Source organism: Stegodyphus dumicola, chromosome 1, assembly GCF_044657685.1.
Source record: "Stegodyphus dumicola isolate Sdum_Otavi_A_Nest chromosome 1, ASM4465768v1".
NCBI classification, from domain to species: domain Eukaryota; kingdom Metazoa; phylum Arthropoda; class Arachnida; order Araneae; family Eresidae; genus Stegodyphus; species Stegodyphus dumicola.
Window position 1 is genome coordinate 86,203,698 of NC_140768.1, and position 21,769 is coordinate 86,225,466.

The 21,769-nt window shown below is 31.1% G+C and overlaps 1 protein-coding gene and 1 pseudogene across 2 annotated transcripts in view; one reads left to right on the plus strand and one right to left on the minus strand.

Moving 5' to 3' along the window:
- Nucleotides 1-607: 607 nt before the first annotated feature.
- LOC146999135 (uncharacterized) lies at nt 608-2,492 on the minus strand (annotated as a pseudogene).
- Nucleotides 2,493-8,962: 6,470 nt separating this feature from the next.
- LOC118197219 (sulfhydryl oxidase 1-like) overlaps nt 8,963-21,769 on the plus strand; it is a 92,346-nt gene continuing 79,539 nt past the window's right edge. For both annotated transcript variants that reach the window (XM_085817453.1, XM_085817450.1), the window contains exon 1: nt 8,963-9,293. In XM_085817453.1, coding sequence (XP_085673579.1) covers nt 9,053-9,293 — 241 coding nt within the window. In that variant the 5' untranslated portion in view covers nt 8,963-9,052. The remainder of the gene's footprint in view (nt 9,294-21,769) is intronic.

Sequence of the window (21,769 nt, forward strand, 5' to 3'; positions counted from 1 at the left end):
AACGTTTCAGGACTGTCATGTGATATAGTCAATGACAGTAAAGATAAGCATTTTGCGTTATCTATCTTGAGATGCCTGTTGCAGCATGGCTCTAGAAACTTCTGGATGAATTGGTCACAGGGCTTCGAAAATAGGTTTTCGTGTCATAACGAACTTTGCATTTATCTTGCATAACACATCCTGCAGAGTATAAATACGGGTCTGAGAACAAGAGAGCTTGTGAATCAGGTGCAGACTTTGCAGTTAGCTGAATTACAAGTTAGTGTTTATCCTGAGCAAGTGATTTAGGAAACTTTAGAATTTATTTCATGAGCTAAAAGTGAATTGCTAAATATCCCTATTCTCCTTGATTTGTTTTCAGCCATTTTTGTTCTGTGTGTAATAGTATTGTGCCTATTCTCCTAATAAATTGTTCATACCATCCTGCTTATCTGGACTCATTATTTAAAGAAACATCAGCAATCCTATCACCTAACTGGACAAGGATTACGTATATGATAAATGTGTAATTCACATTTACAGTAGAATAGTTATTATAAAGCATGACTTTATAAATAGATTTAACGTATGCGTAGATTAAGTATAGGATAAATGCATAGCTTAGATATACAGTAGAACAGTTATAACAATTTTATTAAATTTATAATAAGATACATAATTAAATTAAAATGAGACATCCAGATTAGTTACATAAAAATCAAATAATTTGTTATAAATACACAAATTTTAAAAATACTTAAATAGCATAATTTTCTTAAACATTATTTAATGACTTTTCTTTTAAACTTTTGGCATTCAATTCACTGCAATACAAATGATCATAGCTGGGATCTGAATTAACAATTAATTGATTTAATAAAATAGGTTTGGTATTATTTTTTTCTGCTGTTGAAGGATTTCCAAACTGTACTTTTTTACACACTTTTCGTTTTTTAACTGAATAAAATCTCTTTTGGGGAACAATTTTTTTATTTGTTGGTTCTTTTGAAACTGAAGCATGTGCTTTATCTAACAAAGGAACTTCTAATAAATGTTCAATTACATTTAAATGCTTTTTTATTTGTGTAGCAAGATTAATGTCCATATTTTCAATGCAGTTTAATTTTTCAGAAATTGAAAATGAAGATTGAATAAGTTCACTAATGCATGTTTTACTTACTGTTAAAGATTCATAATTATTCCTAGTAGGTATTCTGTTTAGAGGGCCTATATAAGGTTCTGTCTTTTTTTCAGACATGATTACAAAATGTATATGTTTACACATATTATTTAAAATAGAATAATCATGGCATGTACATTTATAAGCTTTTAAACAGCATGAACAAAGTCTACAAGTTATGAGGCATAAATCATTACAAACATGATCTCTGATAATTTTATAAGAATTTTCTCCCAGTTCTGATGAAACTTCCCATACATCATCTTTTTTTACACAGTTAGCATTTAAAAGCTCAGCAGCTTTATGACGTTGAAATGTTTTTGTTGTCTTCTTTGTTATTTTTCCTTTCTGATATTTTATGTAAGTGTCAAACTTTTGATCATTGACAAGATTAATTAACTCGATGATACATTTATCAACCCGTTTGGTTTTCTTCCCATCTAAATAAATATATTTTAATTTCCGATGAAATGTTTCAACATACATATTGGTGTTGATTTTAGCCCCTTTTCTGAAACAGTATGCCCACATTTTGGCTCTTTCAAAATAGTATGTCATAAAATATTTATGGAATTCTCGCGTGTCTTCATCTTCACATAGTTGCTCAGAAAATGTTTCTAACATTTTGTTGAACATTTCTTCATCTAATTCATACATTAAAGTTTTTAAAGTTCTGTACACTGCTTGTCTTTTATGTTTTGGCACAGAATTCAAATGACCTTTCCATGCTCTGTCCACATGCCAAGCACATAATAATTTTTGGCAAGAACCAAATGTACATCGCTCATGAAAACCTTTGGCTTGATATCAATGATCTTTTTGATGCAGTTAAAAAAGTTTACCAAAATTTTTTCTGATACTGTTGATGATATTAAGAAAGCAACTGGTATGCCCTCTTCATACTTATCAACGACAAGCAATGTTACAAGTTCAAATCCATAAGCAGAAATTCCATGTGTAGAATCAATACAGATTCTATCATTACCAAATTCTATCAACATTTTTTTTTTTGAAATTCTGTCATTATTGCTAACATGAAATCATTTTCGTTTACATTTGCATATATTTCTCCTTGATGTTTATACATCAGAACGGGGTTGAATTCCATTTGCGACATCGTATTAACCCAGGACCAAACACTTGTCTCATCATCTGTTAAAATAAATCCTTTAGAATTAATGCTCAGACCAAAATCCCTCTTAATGTTATGCAGGTCTTTTCTCGTTATTAACTGTTTTGTTTCAATATCATCTCTCGAAGAGAATCTTGCATCTTGCAAAATTCGTTTCTCTTCCACCCCCTGCAATAATTTAAAAAGATAATTAGGAGATAAAAATTATATATACTATATGCAAAATAAAGTTTTTCATTTATATGAACTTGAAAAGAAAATTTTATATTATTTTATACCTACTAAATATGAATTCCATGCAAACAATGGTATGATATTAGAATATCAGCTTGCAACTGAAAATTTTTTTTAATGAACATTTCATTGCCCTAATCAATTCTTTCAACAATATATAAAATAGTAAGTGTTTTGAAATTTGAACATCAACTTAAGGAGTACAGCAACTGAGACCAATATTTATCCAGCGCTTTTTGCATTTCTGCCTTATAAGACACAAGCAACGTAAGTTGCAATGTTTCAGGAAGTGAAATGTTGGTACCCTAAGTAGAAGCCGGACATTATAAAATTTGATTTTGAAGCCGCAGCCATCAATAGCTGTATGTTAGAATTTCCCAGTTCGACTATATTCGGTTGTAACTTTCATTTTAATCAATGTTTGTGACATAAGATGAATGGGGAGAAATGGGTGTAATAAAGGAATATAAAGAGAACGAACATATAAGACATGTCTGTAGAATGATTTCTGCCTTAGCTTACTTGCCAATAGAACATGTAGATGATACTTAGAGCATTGTATAGGAAAAAGCTTTTAGCACTAACAAACTTACCACATTCATTGATTCTTTTGTCGAGTAGTGAATGGAAAATCAAAATATGCCCATTAAAATACGGAATGTACATGGACAGCATCATAAGACAAATAATTCTGTTGAAAGGTGGAATTCTAAATTAAACACAATCACTGGCAGAAACCAGCCTATTGTGCACTTATTAGTTAAAATACTAAAAGAAGAAACACAAAAAAGTGTCTTTTAATTTGAAAGCCAGAGAATTAGGCGACCCTGAAATAACAAGGAAAAAAGCATATGTAAAATTGGATGAAAGAATTAAAAACATCCTAAAAGAATTCGAAACATCAAACAATTTAGAAAAATGTCTAAAATCTTTAAGTTTTGTAACTAGGTTGGACTAAATTGTAAATTATATTTATGCCTTTATAATAAAGAATAGCTAGTATTTATTTACTAGTATCTGTTTTGTATATTTTACTTCTAATATTTATTTTTACTTACATTAATGCAGCTAATTAATTTTATGGTAACTGCACCTGTTCTAATATTTGACTCTAAAATACAGTTTTCCACAAAATCCCTGAAATTTTTATTTTTATTACATTTTATATTTACACAAAAGTTTTTATTTTTATTACATTTCACTATGTTTAAAATGCATTCGCACTATAATATCATAACAATTTAAATACATATAAATAATTAAATATGATTGGCAAAAATGTATTTATCATTGTAATTCGATAATCGAGTGCAAAAACAGAGAACATCGGTAAAAGAGATTTGCCACTTAAAATACTGTTTTAAATTATATTTGCAATTTTTAAAAGTATTTATTTACTTATTTATCTGCACCCTTTATCTGTTCTAAGATGGGGAAAAGATGTGCAGCTCTAACCACGATGAGTTTCGAAGTGTCTGCTCTGATCGCGAAATTGTACGTGTCCGCTCTGGCAACGTCCGGTGTAGCCACACCACCTGTTCACAAATGTGACAATAGATTACTGGCGAAAACTCTAAACTGACTATTAGCTCATTAGTATAATATAGTTACTGAAAAATGTAAATATCATGACAGATGTATCTTATATACTAAAAACTAATGGAATAAAAAAAGTATCTTTAAATTTACAAATATGCCTATACAGTAGATTAGTAAGAAATATGATACTTAATTTAATAATAAGAAAAACAATTGTTACAAATCTCAGGTTACTTAAATAAAGATAATTAATCACTTTTATATAAATATTTAATATGCTGTTCATAAATACAAGAGAAAACAATTTACCATAATTTTAAATCAGGCAAAATATTAATCTTAGTTTCATCTAGATTTTGAATCAAACTTCAGCATTTTCAAGGTCCCTCTTTTTCAAGAGAATTATCCAAATTTATATTAAAAGCAGTTGACAGAGAAACACAAACATTGAACCATTCAGATAAAACAGTAATGAAATATAACAAATTAAGATATTAGAATTATAAATGTGTTAATTCCTTCATAACACATTTAGAATTATAATATCTTGGTTTTACATGCTTCATTATTATTTTCCACAGCAGACAGTGTTACGTTCATCTTTACTTTGCTCTACCCACTCCTTCCATTTTGCAAAAGTTTTGTACTCCTGAAGAGATACCTGTGTCTGATTGTCCTCAAAGCTGATAATTTTATTTAAAATCTATGCAAATTAAGTCTGCTGTTAAGCCTAATTTTAAATTTCACACTCGCGTGTTTCTCTCCCAATCTGAATTTTCCATGAATGATTTTCGTTATCAACTTCATTAATATTAAAATTCATTCACTTTTGGAATTTTGAACCACCTGTATATTAATGACAGCTAGAAAGGCTCCAACTGCATAAGTAATTATAGTTTTATTTAAGAGAAATTAATACAATCAAAATACGGTCTAACACATAACTTGCCTGCTATACTTTGCTTTTCTTGTTTAGGAATAGGGAGATGACAAAGGGATTTTTCATGCTTGTAATGTTCTTTAAAATATACAGCTTCAAAACGATTGCCAAAATCTTTTAGTATGACAGTAGCTGTGCAAGAGAAACCTGTTTTGGAAGTCCCTTGTGCTTTTAGCTGTCTTTCACCTTTGCCTTTTGCTTTGTATGTCCCACTTCTATTACAGCAAAACAGCGTCCTGGTGTAATTTTTATGTTTCTGCCCAGATGAATCTACCACAAAATGAGTCTTTGTTTTTCTTTCTTCATCCGATAGCCATGAATAAAAGTCTAATAAATAAATAAATGTATAAATTTTCATAATAAGGGCATCTGATTAGTAAATAAAAATATGCAGATTGCAGCCACACGGAAAAATAATCTTAATTGTTAAAACTATAGTGTTCTGAAATTATATGTTTCAAAGTAATTAATTTGTTAATTTTTTCAAATAAATGCATATTTGTGTGCTGAAACAGCTTAAATTAATAATACCATATATATGGTGTTTCTTCAAATAAATGTATTGCTGAACTAGCTTTAATGAAGCTATTTAATTTTAATGTAAAAAGATTAAGGGCTATATACAGAAGTTACGCAATATATTTTGCTTATTTATAATTGAACTAGGAAAACAAAATAATAAAAAGTTCATTGCATACCTTGCTTTTTTTGAAACTCCAGTTTTATACATTTGGTCATATTGCTGTAATTATGGTCTCTAAGTGAGATCTTAAATCTCCTGTAGTAGAAAATAGTTCCCGGCATTCGTCTTCGCCGCATTTAATATTACTTCGCCTTATATTATGGATACGTATCCTATGTTTAGCTAAAGAATTTTTTGTACAAAATTGCTTCGTACAATACGTACACGAAAATGGTGCAACTTTATTATTTAAATTCGTGTATTCTTTGTGCATGCGCTTTCAAATATCTTTTCGCATAAAAAGATGAACTGCAAGATTTACATTTAAACATATCCATTTTGATAATAAAAAAAAAGCAATATCCTTGATTTAAACAAACCGCTAACAATTGGCGAGAAACACAATTGCAGTTGGCGAAAAACCAGAAATAGCGCCTAAAACCCAAGGAGGTTAGAATAGAAGGAGGGAGGGTTCGCAGTTTCCTCCACTATCGGGGAATGAAACTCCACCCAACAAGCGGCGTCCATGTTTGTAACTTCAAAACATTGCATTACGGCAGTGAAACGTACGTGTTTTTAAGCTGTTCCGTGCATGCATTTTCCAATAAAAATATGTAAAATTTATAACGAAATGCTTTATATTGTTAGTTTTTTGTTTTAAAGTTATAAAGATGATATCCGTAATTTACTACGTACAGAAAATCATTAAGAAATAGTTCGACATTTAAATGCATGTGCCTTGAAGCCTTTAAAAATGATGTTGTTTCTGCATATTTCAAGAATTTGTTTTGGTTTTATTAGGAACCTGTTGGGTGTACTTTCCAATTTTTCCTTTAAGAAGTGATATTTCTGATTTATTCACAATATTATAATTTATTAAAGAATCATTTAAAATAATTTTAACCTGAAATTAATAGCAGAGAATTATCTAAAAAAATAGTCACAGGTTGCATTTTTTTTAAATGAAAGTTTTAAATAGATTCTTTTCACAACCAACAACCTTATAACAACAAGAAAATAAATATTAATAAAATAAAACAGATTTATGTGAATTCAGTGATTTCAGTTTATGCGCATTTCATATTTATGAATCTCAAAGAAATTGCCTTGAATTAAGCTGAATTACAGAAATATACCTATATAAATTTTTGGATACATCTTTCCGCATGTTCAGTTGTGTAAATATTTTACTTACTTTTATCGCTATACTGGCCGCAAATTTAAAGTTTTTAACAACAGAACAGTTAGTTTATCTTGATCAAATGCACAAATTATATTCCTAACAGTTCACAAAACTTAAAAATGAATAATAATTAATACATAAAGAAGAGCATTACTTTATTTAACACCTTTACAATTCATAAAAACAGTAACAATTGATTTCTTACTTTTAAAGAAAATTACAAAACGAACTACCTAAAACGTTCAAATTATAGAGTTTAAATCCTAGCATATATCATTCTCTTTATTTTAAGGAACGAAGATACCAGCTATAAACAGAAACATTAAAATGTATTTAAGGTATTTTGATTATTATTAAGTATTTTTTTCACATCTGGAAAGAAAACAACATGACATTGTGATATTTTTTAACATATTTATCAAATTACTTAGAAAATGAAAATCAATACTTACGAATGAAAAGTAATCTTAGGAATCTTTTTCGAAAATCTGTTTGTGCATCCATATGCAACACAAGCTGACATGCTTCAAAAAGAAAAGAAAAAAAAATATTGCAATTACAGACTTCTTGCACAAGTCACAGCGATAACAGAAACATGGCCGCGAAGCTTCACCGTTTGAGTTGAACCTTCCCTCCTTCTATTCTAACCTCCTTGCTAAAACCAAAGAATCTCTTACAGATTCTTTGCCTAAACGTTTCGGGAGTGTCACGTGGTATACAGCCAATGACAGTGAAGATAAGCATTTTCCTCTTCTGGTCTTGAGACGCCTGTGTAACGAGCGCGAGAATAATTATCAGACTTCTAGATTGCCGGTTCTATCCCCGCTCGTAACTTTCATAAACTCTGCTTTATACGGATTTATTTTTATTTTAACTTTATTCAATGACTTTGCCATTATTTGTCTTTTCGCCTTCGGGTACGGTGTTAAAAATTAAACGCCTTTATTTTCTCTATTTTTGTTAATGTTAATTTTTCTTATTTTTATTTACTGGTTTGTACTCTTTGTAGTAGGTACCAGTAAGCAAGATTACGATCCAAGATCCCGAAAAGCGTTTCAATAGATAAAGCGCATAATGGAATAAAATATAATTTTAGTTATACTTACTCGTAAAAAGAATAGGTATCCGACACCCTTAAATGTTTACTGAATGTTTTCATTAGGTTAATTTTTTAATATTCCTTTATTTGTATAAATTAATGCGCTATGAAAATTTACACAATAGACTCTTCCTAAGTGAAATAACGAAAAAGTGCATATGCTGTCTCGATATAAACACCTTTTCTTGTAAAACAATTACGTACTTTTAAAAGTTTAAATTCAAATACAAATAAACTATTAATAAGATCAGTAGGTTATTTAAGATATATTCCCCACAATTCCTCTAAGCTTTCATTCATAAACTAAAAAAAATATTGAATGAAATAAACGCTGTTTCCGTTTGTTTACTCCTACAGGGCGATAACTCGCCATTCCAAATATGACCGCCAAGCAGATGTTTCCTCCTCGCCATTCCAAATATGACCGCCAAGCAGATGTTTCCTCCAATGAAAGCAGCCCGTAGCGAAATTGTCTGTAGGCTTTGTGAATATGCGAGACACAGTAACAGATGAGTATAAGGAACATCGATTTATAGCTGAGTTTAGAATTCGGTTTCCGACAATCTTAATAATTTTCAGAATATTTTCCAGTAATAAGTTAAGAATTGTAGTGATTGATAGGAATATACTGTTTCTTAGGAGGTAATTTTTCGAGCTACTTTTCCTTAGAAAAACTTCAACAAAAGCATTCTTTTCCTTAGGAAAAACAGCCCTCATTAGCTATGCCATATTTCAGGTAACCTAAACAATCGAGCTTGAATCTGTACGATCACTAATAATTCTGAGTGAATACTCAAGATCCAAAGTTAAAATGTTTTCGTACTGCATTCTTGAAATGGTAATATCCTATGTTTTGATATTTTTTAAATTAATGATTCTGAAACCAGTGAACAAAATGTTAAAGATGTAAATATTCTCTACACCAGGAATAATAAAGATAGGTGGCATCAGTATTGTTTCCGTTGATGAAAATATTTATTCATTATTCTTTGGCAATTGTACTGCACTTGCATATAAACAAGAAGTGATAACTGGCATACTTAACAGCAAATTTTTTACCGTGTGTGCAATGTATTAATGCAAAATGAATTTTTTATTTGTGTGCACATTTGTAGTTATCGCAACCATCTCAATATATGTGTCACCCGTTTTCTCTGCGTCCTTGTATTCCCCTGATGACCCATTATGGGAGTTAGATACTACAAACTTTAAACGTGTTATTTTGAATAAAAGCAACATATGGATTGTTGAATTTTACAATAATTGGTGTGGCCATTGTATAAGATTTGCCCCTACATGGAAAGCATTTGCAAGAGATGCTCGAAGTAATATTTAACATTTTCTCAATTTTTCGAAATTATATCTCTATACTTAAATTTGCAGATTTTGAATTAAGATTTAATTATTTAGTTTTTTTTTTTTTTTTTTTTTTTCAGACGTTTAAGTAGAGCACAGTCTTATTCCTTATCAACTAAAGTAAATTAATGTACCTAATTTAAAAATAAATAGGAAAAGTCTCCTCCCCATCAGTAATTAAAAATTTTTCTGCATACTACTATGAAGTTTAAAAGAAACCTCACAGCCTTAAGAAATAAATGAAACAATAAATTACATTATCCACGATATCTAATAAATTCATTGCAGTATTAAACAGTCAACAATAATTAACAGTAAATTCTGTAAACTAAGTGACTGACACTACTTTATAATATTTGTTTTAGGAATGGTGTTGAATCTTTACAGTTGCTAATACTGTGTATTTCTAATTGTAATAATTTAAATCGTTGTCTTGTTACAATAAGTTTTTTACTCTATTAATTTTTGCTATACTTGGGTTTCTTAATGTGTTGAGTTTTCCTTTTCATATTTCTTATACAGCTTAGAAGGAACAGTTGGGGGTTGATCTTTGGATTATGGTAACTTGGCGAAAATTTGGCGACCAACTCTGCTACAGCAACCCTCTATTTTTTTTTTTTTTTCGCTGCCATTTTGTCTTGACGAAGTAAAGACATGTTTCTTTTCTTTTTATTTACTCAACACTTTTTCCAACAATCTGCTAGCCGAATTACACTGATGCTAGAAATTTTATGTAACAAAACTGTTTAATCATGACAAATATTAACTGCGAAATTGGGAAAAAGTGCAGAATCGCAAACTCGTTGCGCGTTTTTCAGAATAGCACATGCACATAAACCATTTACACGTCGACTTATTTTTACTTAAAAAAACATCCCAGAAATGCACAAAAATGGCATTGCACACACTCTTCACTATATCCATGTACACTGCTTTTTTCTCATAAATTAGAAAAATTTCACGAAAATGCATGAAAATACTCAACGTATACTACTCAAACGTATTCCAAAATACTACAAATATATAACTCGCAAAATCACAATCATTAAATTAAAATATAATTAAATTAAAAAACACTACTTAACATATAAATAAGCACATACATTAAATGATTAAAAATACGGAACTACTCTGATATGCGCCCTCAAGTCGCCAAATTTCGCACCAAATATTTTTGGCGAGAAACTTCATGCTGCCATATTACTATCTAAATTTTTTGTCTACATTTCGAACTTTTAGCCTAAAATGTCTCCAAAAACGTGGTTTTCGCACATACAAAAACTAAGTTTCCAACATACAATTTAACTAAAAATCCAAAACAAAAACAAAAAATTTAGATAGCAAAAACGTAAAGTTTCTAACCAAAAATATTTGACGAGAATCCATGTACACAGCGACATGTTTTAACTTAAAAAAAAAATATCTACGAATGGTACGATGTAGGCAACGAACGAATCTACAAACTATGCACATCTCGCTTTAATAAATTAACATAACAACAATAAATTTCAAAGAATACCATGTACACAGCATCCTGTATAAACTTTAAAAAAATTCTACAAATTGCACAATTTAGGCAAGGAAGGAATCTACGATCTATGCACTTCTCGCTTTAATAAAATAACATAACAACAATAAATTTCAAAGAATACCATGTACACAGCATCCTGTTTAAACTTTAAAAAACATCTACGAATTGCACAGTCTAGACACTAAACAACAAAATAAACTAAAATAAATTTCAAACATTTTAAAAAAAACAACAATAACGACAGAAATTCATACTAAAGAACCAATGAACATAACATTCTACAAAATAAGAACAAGGATAAAATAAAATGCATTTACCACGAATTAATGCGTTTTCGAATAGCAGAAATATAAACTTTATACCGCCTTTAACATGCCGCCACGTAATCACTATCGTATTTACGTGACAGCCAGACACACTATCCAGAAAATTTATACTATGGTTCACAAATAAATAAAATCACGAATCCCTACTTCTATCATGCACTGCCATTAAAAATAATCTCCCAGACCCTCTTTCCACACTTCCAAATACCCACTACCCCTCAACAGGATAGCCACAATGATATTTCCTTTTGCTGAACTTCAATTCAACAACTACCATTTTATCTTTCCCTCCCATCTTCTCAGACACAGAGGCGAATCAACGAGCTCCAGTGAAAGATTTTTCAACGTCAACAGGGTTGCCATAGAACACGAAATCGTGCCAAAAACCAGCGCAGAACACATATCGCCACATTTGGTGAAATTAGGGCATATATTAGAGTTGTGCCAAAAATACTAACTTACCTAATCTTCTTCAGAATCTTCATTACGTGGCTGCAGTACTACTGCTAATTTCTAAATCCGAAATCCAGTAGTGAACTGGAAGTCTATTCACCAAGTAATAAGAAATTAATAAAATTTCACCTATACTCAAACTACTTTCAGCAAACCACGTACCCTTCCTTACACACTGTTTCACAAAATGTCCATTTTCACCAGATTTCTTGCACCGCCATTTAAACTTAACTGTATTCTGTGTTCTCACACTGTAATATCCTTCCTTTCACACAATCTCATTATTATTATCACATAAACGCATTAAAAATTTAGAATTCACTTTACATAGCGCCATGCAATCCGAAAATTAATCAACACTATTTCACACAACACACAATGAAGCTTAATACAAAATAATTTTTCCAAATTAACCCCCTTTTCCGATTAAAGAACTGTAATTCGTCCGTTAATGTCACATGACATATCTCATGATCTCTCATTTCCCTCACACAAAATAATGCGTAATCGGAACAGTACTTCTCATATTATTACCAAAGTCCTATGCAGTAACCTTTATCGCCTCCAAAATGTCACCAAACTACCTGTTACCATATTCCAAAGATCAGCCTCGTTGAGTTTTTATTAAAATTTAAATAAGATGGTTAAACTGACAGATTTTTTTTTGTTTTGACTGTTATTTTACTTTTAACATTTGACAGAAATATGTGATGAATTTAAAGTGTGCGTTCTGACATTCTGCTGAAAGATTTGAAGCATTTTTTAAATTAAGATATATCTCTTCAGTTTTCATTTTTATTAACTATATTTTTTAATTGATGAAAGATAGAATTTTTAGGGCCAGTATAAAATTGCTTTTGATAAAGTAGACAGATTGTGTTAATGCAAGTAGCTGTTAATCTTCGAATTATGGTAAATTGGCGAAAATTTGGCGACCAACCCTGCTATAGCAACCTGCTAGTTTTTTTTTTTTTTTTTTTTTTGATGCCATTTTGTTTTCACAAAGTAAAAGCTTTTTTTTTACTCAACATTTTTTTCCAACAATCTGCTAGCCGAATTACGCTTATGCTAGAACTTTTATGGAACAAAAGTGCTTAATCATGATGAAGATTAGGTGCGAAATTGGGAGAAAGTGCAGAATCGCCCACTGCTTGCCGCGTTTTTAAGAATTGCACATAAACGGTATCATCCATGTACATGTCAACCTATTTTCACTTAAAAAAGCATCCCCAAATTGCACAAAAATGGCATTGTGCACACTCTTGACTTTATCCATGTACACTGCTAAAGTTCTAGCTAGTAACCTTTATCGCCTTACCAAAATGTCGCCAAACTACCTGTTACCATATTCCAAAGATTAGCCCAAGTAGCTTGAGGTCTTTTATTTATCTTTTGAACTATAAAAAATTGCATTGCTCAACAGTAATAAAAATGAGGGAATTACTCTTATTCATGCCCTCGGTTAGTGACAAATTTTTCACCAAACATTTTCGGCGAGAAACTCCTTGGCGCCATATTACCATCCATATTTTTTTGTCTATAAGCCTAAAATGTCTGCAAAAATGCATTTTTCTAATTTGCAAAAACCACGTTTTCAACACACAATTTAGCCTAAAAAACCAAAACAAAAAATTTAGATAGCAAAAACGTAAAATTTCTAACCAAAAATATTTGACAAGAATCCATATACACAGTGATCTATTTTAACTTAAAAAAACAATAGAGAATTGCACAATCTATTCAGCGTAGGAATCACGCACATCTCGCTAAAATAAACCAACATAACAACGATAAATTTCAAACAATGCCATGTGCACAGCGTTCTGTTTTAATTTTAAAAAAAATATCAGTGAATTGCGCAAGCTAGACATCGTGCACTGCCTCGGCATTGTGCACAAATCAACAGTATAAACTAAAATAAATTATGAACAATTCAAAAAACAACAATAACGACAGAAATTCGTAGCAAAAAACAACGAGCATAAGATTCTACAAAATAAGAATAAAAATAAAATGCATACCATTCTGAATGCTTCTTCAAACAGCAGAAATATCAATTTCAAACATCTGCAAAACTTGTCAATTTCCACCACTTTATCCTTCCACCCTATCTTCTGAAACAAAGAGCATACAAAGTCCAGCATACATTCATGAATAAAATCTGCATAAACATTCCCGTGAACAAAAGTCTCGTTAACAACTCCAACATCGTACCTTTTAATACTAAATTTACCTTGGACACAATCCAAAATATGCAACTGAAATTTTGCCACCATGTCTTTCATTGCAACATACGCCATATCAAAATGCCCACCAAATCAACCAACCACTCCAGCAAAATAAAGTTTCAATGTCAAAAGGGTTGTCATGCAAACAACATTGTTCCAAAACCCATCACAGAACACAAAATTGGCCAAAAACCAGCGCACACTTATCGCCACATTTGGCGATGCCATACATCTGAGAGTGTATGTAAGAGTAGTAACAAATGAGCCATTTATAAACACTCTTCTTCTTCTTAGCATTTTCTTACATTTCACTGGTAGCAGCATTATTATCCTCTTCATCCCAGCTCATCATATGTCATGTACTTCAATTTCCCTTCGTTGGCCTATTGTATCAAATGTGATAAGGAAGCTAAGTATTGCTGGTGGCCTACTATATTATATTTGATATGCTGAAACAAAACTTTTATTTAAATTTTAAATATGTGTAACTGATATCAGAATACCTTGAAACTTAATTGTATGGAATATCGGCTAATCTTTAGAATATGGTAACAGGTAGTTTGGCGACATTTTGGTAAGGTGATAAAGGTTACTAGCTAGGACTTTAACAATAATCTGAGAAGTACACAGTTCAAATCACAGATTATTTTGTTCAGAGATCATGTGACATGTAATGTGACATTTTCCAGAAAATTCCGATCGTGATTTTAGATAATAAGCACTTAGAAACAATTTCGCTGCTAAAGTGCAGAATCGCCCACTTATTTGTTTGGAGCTTTTTACAAGAGTAAAAAAAATTGGATTTTTGTCAATTTTCTTTGACTTTTTAAGTGAAAATAGGTTGATGTGTACATAGGTAAAGTCAAGAGTGTGCACAATGCCATTTTTGTGCAATTCTGGGTAGTGTTTTTAAGTGAAAATAGGTCAACGTGTACATGGATACCGTGTATGTGGAATTCTTAAAAACGCTGCAAGCAGTTTGTGATTCTGCATTTTCTCTCAATTTCGCACCTAATCTTTGTCATGATTAAGCATTTTTGTTCCATAAATGTTCTAGTATAAGCATAATTCGGCTAGCAGATTGTTGGAAAAAATGCTGAGTAAAAAAAAAAAAAAAAAAAAACCATGCCTTTACTTTGTGAAAACAAAATGGCGTCCAAAACAAAACTAGCAGGTTACTGTAGCAGGGTTGGTCGCCAAATTTTCGCCAAAAAATCATTAAGTTACCATAATGTAAAGATTCACCTGAATATCTTATGTGTTAATCTTGTTGTTACAAGTTTATTTTACATCTGTAAGCTATGTGATGCTTACAGCACAAGTTCAGAATTTAGAAAGGCTTCACATAGTACAAGCAGTTTAAAATTTTTTATATGAAAATGCCAATAGTAGGGGTACACAACCTTTTCAGCAGAAGGGGCACTCACAGAAACAACTTGATTGCCAGTAGTGTATGCAAATAATAATAATAATAATAATAATAATAAATAGAGGGGGTGTCATTGCACTAAGTTGCTTAATTTGCAGTTCAGACGTGTACCATATCAAATTTTAACTGATTTGGAGACCATTACATATGTATGTAAGCAAGAAGGGGGGTTTCTTTCCCCTTGCATGTGCTACTGCAGCCAACACACCCAGTTCAGCTTGGGAAAAAATTGCACTTTATGTTTGTGCATAGTAATTTAATATTTAAATAAAAATTTTAATAAAAATATGTGCAAGTTAACCATAGTTAAATACAATAGTATGATGGTTGAAACTGAATTTTTTTCAATGTTTGATATATTTGGTTGAAAGCTAGTTGTTGATATTCTTAAGACAAATTGCAAGTGTTGATCTGTCAGTTGATTTCTTAATTTTGACTTATTTAGATTCATAAGAGAAAATGTTTGTTCACATATATAAGTACAGTCAAAAGTCGTTAATTCGGACACCCATAATCCGGAATGATCTATAATCTGGACCTCAAAGCTAAAAACTTTCTGCGCATGCGCACAGGCGTTTTACGCATGCGCGTAAGACCTTGACTACTGCACATATGCGTGTGCGCAACTGCAGAATACGTTTTCGCCTGCGCGTTTAATGTATAACGGACGGTGTAAGCTAAAATTATCTAATTATCTATTTCAGTTAATGTTAATGATTGCGTTGTTCCTTAATCTTCGAATTGGATTGCGCTTATTATTTTTTGCAGACTGTAAGAGCAATTTTATAAAAGTAAACTTGAACTTTCAATTATGTCAAATAGAATTTCCGATGCTGGAACTTCCAAAGGATCTACAAAACGAAAGTATGTTTCGATGTCCAACAAACAAAAAGTGGAATTGCTGCAAAAAATGGATAAAAACATATCCGTCTCAAAATTATATTAGGAGTATGGCATTGAAAAGTATGTGACATAAGAAAAAAGGAACTTTTTGAATTTTTTATGGAAGCAACTTAAACAGCTTACATTGAAAGAATTGCTGCAAAAAATGGATAAAGACATGAAGAATGTGACAGAGAGGTTAGTGAAAATGAAAAAATTTCGACTGACAAGTTAGTCGGTGTTCTTGGCACAGCAATTAACAGGACTTGAACAGCGGAACTTTGTAACTGAACAAGAAATTATGTCTGTTTATAGAATTAAAGAGAAAGTATTATCACAGAAAACGAAGCAACTTAAACAACTTACATTGAAAGAAATGTTTAATAAAGTAAACAAATAAATATTAAGTTTTTTTTTTTTTGTAAATTTTGATACCCTTTAGATCATAATTGTTCTTTATTTCATAAATTACGGTTTCATATTTTTAATTTTAGAATTTCTGCATGCCATCTTACGAAATTTTAACTGATGATCTATAATCCGGAAAGATCGATAATCCGGAATCGCCGAAGTCCCGACGAGTCCGGATTAACGACTTTTGACTGTACTACTAAACATGGTAGCACATCTGAAGTCAAGAATGTCTAAATCACAGAATCTGGATTTGCATAAGTCAGAAGTTTGTAAATCAATAAGTTCCATTTGAACATCATCAGGAGCTTCTTCGACTACAACAGAAAATTGATCCCCAAACAGTTTAAATTTAACCTAATGCAACTCAAAATCTGTAAATCACTTTTCAAATGAATTAAGCAATATCTTTATTTGATCTGAATAATCCAGTTGTTTATCAAGAAAATTTCCTTCAGTTTTTTTCAGGTTAGGAAAATTGACAAAATTTTGACAGCCAAGCTCTTTGAGAACAGCTGTAGTTTTAATTTGAAAGCAGATACTGCATTAGCTACTTGACTAAAAATTGTCTTTATCTGATCGAGTTTTGGGTGCTACTTTGGCAGACGGTTGCACGGATTTTTGGCGATTTACGTTGGCCGAATTGTTGGCACGATTTTTACAAACGTCAGCCATCTTGAAAAACGCTGTTTTTACGCATAGTAAAGTATTCGAAACTTAAAAAATAAATAAATAAATATCGTTAAAAGTAATGGATTAATTTTTTTGTTGAAAATGTCATTTTTTAAGATGGCAAGCAAGTGTAAATAAATACATTTACTATGAGTATAAAATACTAAAGTAAGGTTATTATTACTTTCATATAGCAAAGAAGAGAATAAAAACACCGCTATAAAAACATTGGGCCAACGTTTAATTAGATTAAAATATTACTGAAATTGAATATCGAATTAAAAAACCATCATACCAACATTTAAAAGAATTAGAATATTTTTAAATTCAAATACTTTAAAATACGTTATATAGAATATAATTAACATTAAAACATATGGACAATAATTATCTCAGCAATTTCTGAAAATAGTGTATTAATTTTTTTAATAAAAATTGAAGTATACAATTATAAAATAAAAGAAAAATATGTACTTACATTTTTTTGAGTGTTTAACCTGTTGTTTATTGATAAGTTCCACAATAAAAAATCAAAATCATAATTTAGATAATATCTTTGAAGACATCTTTGAAGGAATTCGAAGATATAAATTAAATTTTAAAACGGCGCGGAAATGCACAAATTGTCAGTAACCAATCAGGGAGCTGATTACAGCTCATTAATGCACAAATATTCTATAACGAATCAGAGAGCTTATTACATCACGGCTAGAATTAAAATTATTTAAAAATTCATACATAATAAAATCATTTTTTAAAAAAATGCAAAATTAAATTGTATTTTAATATTTAAGAGCCATAAATAATGTTTTAAACATTAGATTAAATTTATACATATTAAAACGAATTACTTTTAAAGTAAGGTGACGTCATTGATTACATCATCCACAACATAAAATTTCATAAAATATGATAAAGAATAAAATTTTTATTTCAAATAAAAATTCAAAATTAAATTGATTTTTAATATTTAAAAGCCATAAATAATATTTTAAACACGGAATTTATGCACAATAAAACGCACTATTTTTTTAATAAAATGACAACAAAGTATCGGTTACCATAAATAACTTATCCAGCAATGGGTTTACCATAAGTTGTATTACTCGCCAAAGGAAAATCGCCAAAATCCGTGCAACCGTCTACCAAAGTAGCACCGAGTTTTGTTTAGGTCATTCAGATGGGCTGCCACATCAACTAAAATTGCTAAGTCACACTTGAAAGATGGTTTCTTTAACATCCTAGTTTGCATGCCTTTTTCTTCAAGGAATGATATTATTTCATCAGTCAAATCAGCAAACCTTATCAAAGCTTCTACACGACTCAACTATTGTACTTCAGAATAATATGTGAAATCACTATGTAGTGCATCTGTGTGTTCTAGGATTTCCTTAAATTGCCTGTGCTTATGATTTCTCAGTAGACTCACCATGTCATTCTGAATTCCAATCATGGCTGGAGCTTCATCAGTAATGATGCTAATAAGTTTATTAGTATCAAAATTATGTGCAGAATACAATTTTAAAATAGAGGATACAATATCAGCTCCAGTTCATTGAACTCATTCCAGTTCTTCATTACTTCAAAATTTTCAGAAATTCCTCTAACAAACAAAAGCAGCTAAGCTCTTGAAGTAATGTATGTTCACTGATCAACTGCTAGAGAAAAGTACTTAAATTTGGCGGCAGAAGTCTAATTTTTCATTAACATCACCAGATAAATTTTCAATTCACCAATTTCAATAAAATTTTCAATGCATTCTGCTGAGACTCGCATTTTAAAATTTTTTCATACCTTTAGGGCATATTTTCTCAGACACCAACAATATACACTCCTTTACAAAATCACCATCAGTAAATGGCCAGCCACTTTTAGCAGTTAGGGTTGTGATTCTCAAACTAAATTCAACACAGTTATCTAATTGTGAAGATGCCTTTGTAAATACATTTCTTTGTGCAACAGGAGAATGGCGAAAGATCTGATTTTACAATTTCGATCTTCTCCCTCAAGTTTTGAAAATATTGAGTGTTTCATGTTGTAAACTCACTTAAGCTCTTAACTGTTGTGGAAACGTACATGATTCATTTCCTAGTGCCATGGTTTTTCACGCAGGCACATTTAGTTATGCGATGTATTGGGGGGAAATAAGTGCAAGTTTTAATTTCTAAAAACTGTTTACTTTCACAAAATAAAGAATAAAAGAAAAGAATGAATGCACAAAATTTAATGTTTTGAGTAAAAGTATAATAAAAATGATGTTTTTTTTTAATAAAAAAGATCTCTAAAATGGAGTTTCAATCAATTAATTTTTAGACCAGTAAAGCGTAATATCAGGTTTCAGTGTTATACCTCGTGAAATCAGTATGTCTAAAAAAACATATATTTCTTCTGAACTGGTTGAATGCCACGATTTTGTTCTTGATTTTTCGTTTGCAAGGTGTTGGTTCATATACTCGTCTACAAAACATTTAGTTTCAGTAACAATATGAAGCACGAGCAGTTCGTCAAAGAATAATTCAAAAACGATAAATGGGTTTGAAACATCCATTATATCTTTCTTTATTCCTGGAACCTACTACAAAAAGTAAATGAAAACGGAGGACACAGAATTTAAAAAAATACGCTTTACTCAAACAACACCAGCCAATGCCGCACAGTCATTACTTTCACCGCTTTAGACACACTGCTCTCTCCAATTTCTCCCCTAACTTCTCTGAAATAGTATCCTACTTCGCATACTTTGTCAAGGTCATTGTGGTGTTGCATTTCAAAGCTTTGTGAATAATTTTACATGTAGCAGCGCAAAGTAAATGATAGTAGTTTGGAAGGGCATATATATATACGCCCGTGGCAGTAATGCAACGTGGCAGTTAACTGAGCAAGGCATATATATACGCCCACGGCAGTTAAGGGGTTAATATTATACTCCTCGTAAACATTAATTGTAAAATTACACATCAAGCATGTAACTCTATTATCCTGCTCCACAAAAATGTATTTGATCTGAATAATCCAGTTGTTTATCAAGAAAATTTCCTTCGGTTTTTTTCAGGTTAGGAAAATTGACAAAATTTTGACAGCCAAGCTGCTTTGAGAACAGCTGTAGTTTTAATCAAGTTTAGTCAAGTCTAGACCTCTAAAAGTTTCCTATTATTGTCTGCTACCTTTCTCTTCATTTTCAATCTACTCATCATGTCAAATAACTATCAAAACCACGTGAAACAAAAATGACAAATATTCTATGTGGGTTCCTCTTTTGAAGTATTAAAATGAAATATTCAAAACAAGAAACTTCTTAATGGCTCCTAAGAGAAAATAAACACAAGTGATAAAACAATGTAGAGACATGAAGCCAAAAGTGCAACAATGCAAAGAAAATGAATGCAGCACTTCCGATCTGAGCAAATATTTTCATTCTCTTTTACTAGAGCATGCTTGCAAACACACTCATGCTACATCATACCACAGACCCTTCCTCAATCTGTCTGCCATACAGGCTAGGAGCAATTTTCGCATTCAGGCTGTTAAACTTGCTTAGGTTGACAATGGGAACTTGGCTCAGTGCCAAATCTCACTTCGAGAGGAAAGAGTAATAAAGGGGGGAAGTGGTAAACATTTTTATGCTTGTAACCCCTTCTAGAGACAACTGATATGTCAAATCACAACAAAATTTTGAAGAGGCCTCAGTGGACCACAAGTTGATCACTTGCAGGCCACAGGTTGCGCATCCCTACCAATAGGACTGCTAATTAATAGTAACTGCTATTTAAAATTTTAAAATCTCTACAGGAACTCCTTGTGCAGTTGTTCAGTTTGTATCCAGCACAAAGGTGTCTTATTAGGAAAGACACCATTTTATTATGATAAAGCAAAAGAAATATATTCCATGTTCCAACAGATAGCTTCTGTGACACCCTTGATATAGTCTTAGGGCACTTCTTCATTATGCACTTCCCACACATTTTTGCACTTGTAAAAGAGAAATCAAACACACACACACACCCCATTGGCACCAATGATAGTACTGTCCTTGTGTATGTGTTTAATTGTAAAAAATTTCTGGTGTGTGTTGAATTCATTAAAAATTGTTTGCAATTTAAAAAAAAAAAAAAAAATCAAAATGCTTTTTAGGCATGTAACAGAAAAGTACCAGTCTTAGCATTAAGAAAACAGCCCATTTAAATTAATTTTTGTGTATGAATTAGAGATGGGCAAAACCACTCATTTAAGGGATCAGATCGGAACTATTTGCTCACTGAAATGAATCAGTTGTTTTTTAACTATTTAATAATGACCTTGATGAATGCATTTGGAACAGGTGTGGATCAAAAGTGATGTGTAAAGATGGTGGAAAAGCAGAAAGAATTGAAGGAGTAGGGGGATCACTGGAATCAGCTCAACCAAACCATTCACTCCCTACGCTGATTTCTTTCAACTGTACTTTTGAGATTCCTTAAAAAAGAAATTCTTTCTATTTAGAAAACAATAAACTTCTAAAGTAAAAAAAAAAAAA